This window comes from Myiozetetes cayanensis, unplaced genomic scaffold, assembly GCF_022539395.1.
Source record: "Myiozetetes cayanensis isolate MyiCay16 unplaced genomic scaffold, myiCay2020 scf2-11, whole genome shotgun sequence".
NCBI classification, from domain to species: domain Eukaryota; kingdom Metazoa; phylum Chordata; class Aves; order Passeriformes; family Tyrannidae; genus Myiozetetes; species Myiozetetes cayanensis.
The window spans coordinates 33,144,607-33,156,800 of NW_026087411.1; the positions used below are offsets into that span (position 1 = coordinate 33,144,607).

Here is a 12,194-nt window from a genome sequence, read left to right on the forward strand (position 1 = left end):
TCTGTTTTTAAAATATTTAACAGAATTTTCCAGTAATGACCCAAACTGTATGAACAGACACCACAGAATTTCTACACTTTCTGTCAGGAACTTGGGAAGTACCACCTGGTACCATAAAATAACATGATTTTATTAATAGATACACAGCCAATGGAGACCCCTTTAGGGATATGGACATTTAGGGACAGGTTTTTTCTAAAGAGGAGATCAGTACATTACTTATTCCGTTTCTTACTTCTGTGAGTCTGAAATATAATCTCTAACATGGAAATATACTGAAGGCAGACCACATAAGGAATCTTAGCTTTACTTTAATGCCTTCTCTTCTGTTTTTGTAATGTTGCAATTAAGACTGCAAAACAAAGACTTAACCTGACGTGGCTAAGTGTTTCCTTATTTATTCTACCAGGTTAATGCTCATTTGTTAAAGAAGGCATGTTTTTTACTGTCTCAGAAAAAGCTCTGGAGAAAACTGGCAAATTCACTGCCTACTTCTGCAGTGGAATTGGGGCATTACAAGTGCAATACAACATAAGAGCCTCATTATCCCAAACAACAGTTCTCAGTTTAAGGAGGATGAATATCATCAGGTTCATGGGTGTCACCTCTTCATTTTATGCAAATTTGGTGTCTGAAGCAAACAGGGTGCAACTTTGGGGTTTTTTTTTGCTATTCAGGATACAGATAAATGCCAGATCCTTTCATAACCTCTAGAGATTGTGTTTGTAAGCAGAGTATCGATGCCGCAGATTTAAGCATTTACTCTCAGTCAGATCTAACCTTTGTACAGCAACGGTAACCCTTATCTCAGGTTCTTGCTTTGTTCAGACAGAAGCACATACAAAGATCTTCATGAACTTTCACACATTTTGGAAGCATTAAGTCAGACTGATTTATCAAAAATACTAGATTTTTTTAATATGTAGCTACTAATGCTGATTTTAAAACATTATAATGCAGAGAAAACTTTGATATTTTTCTCTGGTAAGGAGAAAAATGTATGTGTAATGCAAAGAATTTCCTTGAAGCAAGTTAAAATAATGAGAACTTCTTTTTCATTTATGATGCTTTTATACTAGAATATTTGTACAGAATTATTGCCTTGCAGCATACAGCAATAATAACTAACTAAACTTTTCATTATGCAAGACTTTATAAGGTAGTCGTCATTTTTAAAGCTAGACTTGAACTTTATGAAGAATTTATGGAAAAGTACACTGGAAATCTCCAAAAAGAATCAATTTCAATTAATGGACCTTTGATATAATTTAAGTTACGATATCTTGTGCAGATGCTCAGAACTGATAGGTGAATAAACCTGGAATTGCACAGGTAGAATCGACCAGAACCATTAATTTTCTGAAGCATACTTTGTCATGGAGATGAAATGTTTAGGTGGCTGTCCATAAACGTCAGGCTCATGAAGACACGCTAAGAAACAGGAAGGTACAGATGCAAAGACATAGAAGAAATGAACAGGTATCTTAAAAACGTGAAAGGAAGAGGTGGAAGTAAAAATTTTTAAAAATATCTAAAAAACCAGAAACAATTAGAACATTTTTTTTAGTTGCCATATTTCTTTATCTTATTTGTCTCCAGGTTATCTGCTCAGGAGAGCTATCAAAGCGCAACACTCATGACAACTACATGCAGTCTCAAAAGGAAGTACCATCTGGTACACATACACAGTTTACATCTGCTGTACAGGCCTAGTCCAGCGTTTTAAACTAGTATTTTTTTGAGAAAATGAAGTGAACAATCAATGTCACAAAGCAGAGAGTAGCTATCAGAGAATGAAGAAAAAGAGAAAAAGATTGCAAACTTAAATATTCACAAATGGATCAAATTCAGTATACGCAACTGCCATCCTGAAAATTTTTCTATACCCTTAGCTATAGCTTTAAATTAATCACTACTAAAATAATCATAAATTCATTATGAAAGCATAAGTAAAAGAAGACTTTCTGCAAAGATTTTGCATTTCAAGTGACAAATGTTAAAGAACAAGGAGAACTAGCTCATAAAAGTCAACAGCAATGAACTGAGGAAATTTATTATGGCAAAATGTTAGGGGTTTCCTTGTTTGAGGGTGTTTTCCACCTCTGTTTAGACAAATTTCAAGAGCAAACTGAATCCCAAATAAGGGAATGTATTTGCAGAGGAGAGATCCAGCCCTAACTAATCTAATAACTGCTTCAAAAGTGTATAAGGGCAATCAGACAGGCTGAAATGACTGGACAGGAAACATAAGCTAATGCAGAAGAAAACTCCTGTTCAGAGTTTTACAGAATTGCTTTATACACTTGCATATCACTGCAACTCCAGCAGAATGGGATCAATGTTCTGATCACACAGTACATGTTATTTTTTGTGTTGTGTTTTTTTTTTTCTTTTTCTGACTGATTAGTTATAGTGACATCACCTAGGCAGCTAAACTGATGGTTAGATAAAAGATAGAAGACTAAAACAGAAACAAAGTGATCAATAGGAAATGGATCAAAAGGGAAAATGCCTCTCATTGTGCTGCTTAGGAAAACATGATTTGTAGAAACCTGTTAATTTTTCTTATGAAACATGAAATGTCAATGACATAATTTCAATAAAGAAAATAATCCATCTAAACAAGGTAGTAGGAGGGCTTAGGGGGATAAAGTAATATTGGGGTGAAATATAATACTGCAAACATACAAGGTTGTGCCATCCATAGGGAAGAAGCAAGGATTTATGTGACAATCTCAGAGTTCAGAGGCAGGATACTGGTTGATCTCAGAACGATACTGACATGAGATGACTTTAGAAAAAGATGAATGCGTTCCTGAATGTCTCAGGCTAATAGAACCACATTTTTACGAGAAATACTTAGCTTTTTAATGTGAGGACAGACATTAGCTGAAATACCTCATAAAATGCCGAAAGAATTATGTACAGTAGATGGCTAGAGCAATAATCATGGAAAGGCTGTTTGTCCTCAACCAGTGACATTATTAAATAGTCTCCTGGGAAGAACTAATACTCACTTGAGGACAAACATGCACTGAACACATATAGCAGTGAACCCAGCCCACACGACACGACCATACAGTTTTCTTTGCTATGTGCAACCACGACTGCAAAAGCAGCAGCAAAGTCAGTTACCAGCAAGTCCAGCTGGTAGTTCGGTCTTCACTAGTACTCACTATACTGGCAAAAACTATTGCTTGCAGACTTTGAGCCCCCTGAAGACTGTAGTTATAGCAAATACTTTGTTCTATAGTTGCAACAATTTAACACACTGTATGCTGACTCGAATATGGGAATTTCAAATTACTGGATTAATTTGGATCAATTTAATATAATGCTGCTGGAAAAATATACAAGCACAAAGAACAGCTGAGGATGAATGGATGAATTGATCTTCCAAAAAAAAAAAAAAAAAGCCAACCATATTTGTGAATTATTAACATACAGATATTGGCAAGGTTTTTAGGCCTGGTCACCAATGTTCATAAACTCCTTTTAAATATAGTGATTTTTTCCCCCCCACTTACAGACACTTTCATACGTGCAGACTATAATAAAACTAATATTAGAGTTTCAGAAGAGCATGACACTGTTTAAAGGGAATCTGTTTGGGACATGGTGGTGGGACAACCCTTCCTGTAGAAGAAAGTCTTGTCTTAAGAACAGATGATTACTAAGATATGGTGAGGCTCTACACTTGAACTATGTGGTGTTTTAAAACTCTTTTCCACTAAGTATCTTACTGTCAACACTAACAACACCTCTTCTTTTAAAAGGTTGTCTGATATCTATAAAACCAAGTCACTGGCTGCTGAAGGGAAGAAAAATATGTTCAAAAATCAGCATGTAAGAGCAGCCGATATACTGACATGACCTACTATAGTCCAGGGCCTACCCCACAAACAAGATAACAACAACATTCTGTCCCATCATATGTAATGGCAGCAATCCTTGCATTTGGGATAATTCACTCAACAGTGGAATATTTCAGATACAACACCACCTCTCCTTCACAAGTATAGTATCTCAGAGGCAATGTATCTCAAAAGGAATCACAAGTCTTTGGCCTAAATTCAAACCACTGGATGCATAATTTATTCCTGGTTTCAGAGTGCTCACATCCCTACCTCACACCTATGAATAACAGGAGTGTTATAAAATATTGCCCAAAAAGCAAACTGAAAAGCAAAAAAAATTCCATTCCATGAATTGCATGTTTAGCTATAAAAAATGTCTTCTGTTTGAACTTATAACAGCTTGATTGTAATTCCAGCTTTTATTTAAAAAAAAAGACTTCATTTCTTCTAACATATGTATGGTATATAAAAAATGTTAAGCTCTTAAACTGGGATGTTTATGTTTCTCCAATATATTATTTTACTTATGGACACACTGATATTTGTACTGCAAAGACTGAAAGTCATCTTACTCTAAAAACTTTTGAAAATGCATTCTATGTTGAAATACTTTTAGTGTTGTGTTTTTTTCTTTTTAGAAAAATAACTGCCAGAGAATATTACTAGATATGTGACAAGTATTTCAACTTGGCTCAGGCTGCTGTCCATTTCTGCAAATTGGTAGTGTGGCTACACAAAGCTAGCTACATACCTTTACCAGCATTATTTTCTTGACGCTGAGGCTAGATCATATCAGGAGAACTGTTTCACAGTACCTTTATAATTAAGCACTCCTCAGCCGTCCTCTCGGTGTGGATTGCTACTGCTGGTTTATCTTCGGGGGTGGGGATCTGGGGAGGCAAATTTATGAAGGAGAAAACTAGGTTACTTATCAGTAACTGGAATTCTCTGAATATATTGCCTCCACAGATCCACACTAACCCTCCCTCCTTTTGTTAGAATTAGCTCACGATTCACAAAAGCTGGATAAAAATGAAGGGACTGGGCACTGTGATGCTAGAAAACCCTGTTTAAAAAAAATCACCTCATGAGTCCATTGAGGCAAATTAATGGCTTGAATACTTGCTCTAAACAACTCTAGGATTCACGTACAACGTATCAATTCACGAAAATGGAATTGCAGCAGTGATTGCTGGAGAATGATCAAGCTTTAAGCACATTGGATTTATGGTTTTTTTTCCCTTTCATGTGTCAAGTGAAGTTCTTATCTACTCTTACTGTACTAAACCCAGTATATCGTAATTTTCAGAGATCCTGCTTAAGACTTTTATTCTAATGAGAAGACAGATAAAATTTATTTGGCATGAATAGTTCATCTCAATTCAATCTTCTTCAGGGAACAGTTCTACTATCTTGCACATGTGTACTTAGAGTTAATATTTCTATTCTACTTAAAATATGTACTTTTTTTCCGACCTAAGCCTTAAATTTTTAGCAAACATGCTTCGTCCCAAATTTTCCATGGCTGTATTTCATTAAATGAGGTCTAATATTGAATAGCTATTCCTTTTCACATTACTGTAGAAGAATAAAACATTCTTTTTTTATCTACAAAATTATTCAAAAAATCCAGGATGCACTCTCCTTGCTCTAAGGGAGACTACCTGGTCTATGTTTTATTTTATAATCTTTATTTTCCATGGAATTTGTTGCTAAATCAAAGTAACCAAGATAATTGGTACTAAAATAGAAAAATGTTACATAATTTCGATTTTATTTTACTATTTTGAGGACTTTTGCACTGTTTGAAGTGTACATTTTCCATGATTAGTTTGTAATTATTTGTCTCACCTGTATTTGACAGAAAAAAGAAACATAAAATACATTTATTTAAATGGGCAAAATTAACACTGAGGAAGTTTAGTGTTTAGAACACATCTCTGAGTACAGATTAAACAACCAGAATAAATCAGCCAGTGTAAATAACTGGAGTAAATAATGAGAATATAGGAATGAAATATTCACATTTTGGCTAGAATAGCGAAAGGTTAGCAAAACCCATCCCAAACTCTAACTACTGAAGGATTAACACATGGAAAAGAGGAGTTGAGATGTGTTCTCTGATTGCAGTCAGTCTCTGCAAAGTTTTTCTTAGGCTTTTTCTAGTCATCACTTCATACACTTTTTCACAGCCTTAATTGTTGCTATTTATAAACAGCCTGTAGATGCACCTATCTAACTTTTGTCAAACCTTCCAATCCTGCCTTTGAATGTCTACACAACTAAATGAAGTCCCACATTGCCAAACCCGAAGTCCATGCTGGAATTTCATTCTGCTTCATCATCTATAAAGGGATATGGTGTGACTTGCCAGAATATTGAAGACCTTCAATGCTTCAGGTGTGTGCTAGTATAGAGGGAATGACAGCACCTCCTTTTTAACTCCATGATATCAAACATTTTCTTCTCATTTAAGAAAAAGGAATTAACACTCTTCAGAAAAGAATATTTCTGCATATATACCTAGAATGTGATTTGGGGAAAGGGTGGTATCATGTCTAGAGAACTGTGCAAACACATAACATACGAAGACTCCTAATTTTTGAGTAGTTATTGAATGGTTTGCTTGGACAGATGAAAGAGACCACGATACAAAGTGGATGATGATGTATTATAATGTCCAGGGAAAACGACTCATCTCAGCCTTCTGCAACTGCATCTCTCCATAAGCAGTCTGGAATTAATGAAACTGGATGACAGCTGCATCTTGGAACTGCAAAGGTAAGCCTTCTAAATGAAGAAACAAATTTTTAAAATTGACAGCAGCACTCCAATTCAATTTTAGTAAAATTTGAAAGGTTAAAAAAATACTGAAGTCAGACAAGCTCAGAGTTACAGCCTGAAGAGTACTTCACATTCAATTCATTTGGGGTAAAACGCCGTAGTCTCAGCTGCAGGAGAGATTTTAAAGCGTTTTTCTTTTCCATTAATCTAATATGGGGAATAGACAAGGCCCTGACTGCAGACTCTCACTGAAGAATGACAGTGTCCAGCAGCAACCAGATTTTAAATCCTCTGTTACTGCAATCAGAAGGCATTATTCAAACTGCCCGTTAGTCTTCCTTGCAGCAACAAGAGTCCTGCCTCAGAAACAGCCCATCACTGGTCTACCATAAAGACTCCTCTGTATGTACTCCTTCTCCAAAAGACTTTAATCCACTCCAGCTCTCCCTATGAAAGCAGAGGCCTAGACACACAAAAAACAATCTCTTGTACACTACAAATCCCAATTTTTTTCTTATTTACTGTTTTGCTAATTTTTTTTGTGTTCTTGTATCATCTTATATAATTTTTTAAATTTATTTAATGTTTTTCCTTCTTGTTTTAGTTTTATTCTTGGTATTTGCAGTGGTTCTTACTAAATCCTCAATTATACTTTTTACCTTTTACTGTCCTGTAGTGCTGCTTTGGTTTATATATGTTTCTGGTCAGTATGATCATTCTTTCTCCCTCATTGTTTGTGGCTCCATCTCTACTCATTGGAACTTTCTCTCTGTATCTATCTATGCTCACTCTTTGCTCAACATAGTTTTTTGCTCCCTTCTCTTAATGACTATGGTCTGACTTTGTAATTTTTTTAAAAATATTTTATTTTATTTTACTTTACAGCATGCGTGTTTTTTACTGTGTGCTGCTACAGTATGTTTTCGCATTCACTGTAAAAACATGAAGAAGGATAAAAGACAAAGTAAACTACTTCTATTGATAGCATATTCTAGAAATGTTATGATTTGCTTCTTTCATCCTTCCTGTTCTGTTGCTGGCTTGAATCAGCCTGGATAAACTTGAAACTAAATTACAATAAAGCACCAAACAAGTTTCACGATATTCTACTTACATAATTATTCCAAACAAACCTGCTGTACTTATTTCTGGCTACGTGAATGTAAATGAAGGTCATAATGAAGAAAAAAATTACATCTTCACTCTATGTTCTTTCACTTTGTCATTTTGCTTTTATTTTGGCTGAAATAAACTGAAGTATAATGAATCTTCAGCAGAGATATCTAAAGAGAAATTAGCAAAAAATGAAGCTTTATTGGAAAGAGATTAGTAGAAATAGTATATGATGACTTCAAATGGTAACAGGGGGCAGGGAGATACCCTTTACTCAGGCACTTTAAACCTGACTCTGTTGAGCAGCTTAGAACAGCAAAAAACAAGTGGGTGCAGTGTAAAGACAGTGATATTCCCAAAAGTCCATATCAGTCTTCATGAACTAAAGGTAATACACATTCTCATATTTTTAAGAGAGCCAAGATGCAACTAAACTGATTTGGACATCAAAGGTCTGGACATAGGATTTGACCTAAACCTCCTTTCTTCTCATTTCTTGTATTCTCATTTGTCCAGAGCCTTGCAAGCAAGAGACATTACTTGACAGAAAAATTCAATTTCTGTCATTCTGATTGATAACCACCGAATGATGAAGACTTCCAAGCTGTTATTTTCACTTCTTTAGAAAATAAAGGTTTCCTTTGGCTCAGTGACTGAGATTTTTAAGTAATCTACTAGTCACATTATTTAAGTGGAAAAAAAGATGACAGACAAATGATACTATTCAGCTTGCTCCAGATAGTTTGCTACTGTACCATGAAAATAATTTCAAGTAAATCTGGAAAGAAAAAAACTTTCTTGAATAGGTTCTTAAGCACTATTTAATCAGAAATACTCCAAGCAAGAACAGAGATTTCCTGGGATGTGGTATGTGTACCTGTGCAGCCAGGTAATCTAGGATAAATGAAATGATCCTTTGGAGTGATGTGTCTCCTGTGCACCAAACTGGAAGAAAGAACTTCACACACAGGTATAGATGATGTAACTTGCCAACTATGTCCATCTTGTTTGTGTCAAACTCCCCAGTCAATTTAGTAATAATATAAGGAGAAGGAAAATCAAATTACAATATTAAAAGCAGAACTAAACATTTCTAATTTTGTCCTTCAGAAGAACTAGGTAAGGCATGTAATACAAGACAGCATGGATGTAATCCATGGAAAGTCATCCTTCCACAATACAACTTGTAATCAAAAGTAATATTTCTGTATTACCATGACAGCATTATTGCCTACAGTATATTTACTTTTATTAAGATGTCCTCTCCTTTACCTTATGGAATTAAAAAATGCGTATTTCCCCAGAGGGAAAAAAAAAAAGCCAGGACACCCCTTTTTTGCTGCTTTAGCAGAACATGAATCCAATCCTAAAACTCTTTAGTTTCCACCAATTAAGAGTTTTATTTTCACCATATCTACTGGGACACCTAAAATAATCATATTGGTTTAGAAAGTGGTTGAGAACGGGCAGATTGAAATCAAAGGAAGGGAATTACACAACTAATATTTTAGTTGTTTAAGCCTTAGATGCTAAAAGAAAGCTGCAAAATTATAATAGCACTAGAAAGAGAGTTTAAACCTACTCCTAGGCTGGGTTGGTAGCTGGGACTAGTATTCCACAGGTGTCCTTTGTTGGCCAGTTCCAAAAACCAACCTGAAATTGCTTTATATTTCTTCTGTAAATATTGAACTTTTAAGGAAACACAAACAGAAAATACATTTTTGCTGATACATACAAAGTTCTCACAAGGCACAGTAATTTTCCTTGGGGAAGAAATAGATGTTAAAACCTACGTAAATGTTAACTGAAGATATATATATATATATAATATCAATATATGTTATAGAAACAAATTTAAATATGGATATGCTTGGATATATACAAACACCCACTCCCCCAGGTATATAATTTTCAAAAAATTATCCTCAAAATCTAAGTTTTGATGAAAAAAGCTAAGTTGAAAATAGGCTGTTTAGCAACAGAAGTTTCTGAAGTGCACAAAGCTAGATGCTCTTGAAATTCTTTACATACACAGAGGAAAATGGAATGTGGAAGTCTGACTAGACTTCTCGAAGTCTGAATGAATATTAAGGGCCAAGTTATTACCTTTTCTACCCAGCTGCTAATTTTTTACCTCAAGTCAAACATTACATGTTCTCCTCCAAAAAAAATTTTAAGCAAGCAAGCAATGCCAGAAATCAGGAGCCTGTTCCTTACAGATGAACAGCTTTAAAGCACTCGCATAACTGACACAACATATAGTCAACATTATGAATGGAAAAAACCAGCATACTAGCATTTTTACATACAGCTTGAAATAAAAGGTAGAAGCCACTGTCTTTTTGCATACTCACTGGTTTTGCACTGACAAATGCGACAACCATTTTGGTCCAGCTTGAAGCTATAGATGCAGTCTTTTTCAGTCAAAGTGCAGTTCACCAAAGCCTCACAGGTGGGTGGACCTATTGTGATATAAGTTGGTTCTGGGGGTAAGAAAAAATAAATAAATTTGAGATTCCTTGAATATTTTGATTAAGTTCACAAAAATCCATACACAGTGCAGTAGTGAATAGTTTTAATTATTTTTGTTTCTGATGAATACTCTTGGTACTTCTGAAACAATAAAAGAAACAGACTTTGTTTTAAAGGGATGTACACTCAACACAGAGAGTATGAGGCTGCAGAAAATTTATGAAGTATTAAAACTGGAAAAAGATACCACATTTTTTTTTCTCACTATGAAATCTGCTTTACTGCATATGCAATTTGAAACTGAGTGTGAAATATTTATTTGCCCACTTTTCTCCAGAAGTATTTCATCAAAACTTCATGCAGCTTTTTTTGCTTTAGAAACTGAAAAGAGCTTCCTCTGAAGCTCAGTTGATTGATACTACCAAGCTTTACATCAAAGCACATGACTCAGTAGTCAAATTGTTCTCTGTGTGAATAAGATCACTTCTAATGAAATTTATAGCAGAAGAGATTCTGAATACTAAAAGGGAATGTAAGATTCACTGCATGTGAAAGATCTCTGGAAACCATTCAACATGTCTATTCATCGAAAACATCCCTTCTTACAGTATACTTTGTAGTACCAGATTATGCTTTTCAAGTTGAGGATATTACTACCAATTAGAAGTTACTTATAATCAGTACAATACCTACTTTTTGACATAATTTAAATATGTTGGAGTATGCAATTTGTTTTAATACACTGGGTAGCCAGAAATATTAATGTGTTCTAGTATACAAAGTCGTTAGAATAAAACAAAGTCCAAAGACTTATGTAAAGAACAAGCAAATTCCAAAACTACTATCATAAAACAAGATACAGAAGGAAAGAAACATCTATCTTTTCTAAATGAATTTTTACTCTGTCTGACTAATTTTGTCTACCTTGTATTTTTCACAGAACTTAGGCACTGAAGAACCAATGAATTTATAATTATAAGCATTATTAGCACTATAAAAAGCATTCTGGAAATCAAAATGCCAAGACTTTTAAAGAACTTTAATTTCACAGTTTCAATTGTTTGAGTGTATCCTGTCTCCTCAAGAAATGGAGACTTACAGGAAATTAATTTAAAAAGAATTCAAAGTATGTATTGATAAATTGTGAAAATGATATGGACTGGAGGTGGCCACACCTTGCCATCTCTCATCCTCAAACCACAGATTTTGCTATTCCTACTTATAGGCAGATGGTCTTTACTGCCACAATAAGGGTAAAATATTACTCAGCATTGATTGTTAGATGCATACACTGATAACCAAAATACTAATTTCCGTGCCTATTGGTTCCATGTCCAACAGGCAGATTTTGCACCCATGCCTTCCAGTCAAGTGAAAATATTCCTATTACTTTTGCTTTCATTGTCTTTCACAGTTTTCAGCTTTCATAGCTTCTCCCCAGCTCCACTCTGCAACAGGGACAGTTTATACAGCTGATGAACATTTTTACTCGTTTTAAAGTTAAGATCAACTAACTAGAGTTTGGAGGGAAAAAACTGCATTAAAGACACTACAGCTAGGTTAAAGAACTTCAAACTTATGTCAGAGGTCATGGTTCAGATTACTCACTTTGCTGAAAGTTTTAAAGTAACATTCAAATTCTGCTGTTTGTATAATTTTTAGTAGAAAAGTAGCAATACAATATATAAATAAATATAAACATATAAACCAGCACCAACAGCTTTGTTCATATACAAGGTGAAAATCTGTATAATGGTATCCATGTCTCCCTAGACCCCTCAAACTTCTGGTTTAGATTAAAATTTTTCATATTTTTTGTACGGGTTTAATATAAATTACTAGGTTGGAGGTCAAAGGATGGGTTTCTGCAAATTCTACATTTCACAGCTCTGAGTTTGCACATGTAGTGCAGAAGAGTAACCATAATGAGCAATGTATTTTAAAATCCATGGATTTCCAAACTAGATT

At 34.7% G+C, this 12,194-nt stretch overlaps 1 protein-coding gene across 1 annotated transcript in view; it reads right to left on the reverse strand.

The window, feature by feature from the left end:
- Positions 1-12,194, reverse strand: part of CRIM1 (cysteine rich transmembrane BMP regulator 1) — a 173,687-nt gene that overhangs the window by 26,211 nt on the left and 135,282 nt on the right. Inside the window, exon 8 of the mRNA XM_050315533.1 lies at positions 10,109-10,237. Within this exon, the coding sequence (XP_050171490.1) occupies positions 10,109-10,237 (129 nt within the window). The remainder of the gene's footprint in view (positions 1-10,108; positions 10,238-12,194) is intronic.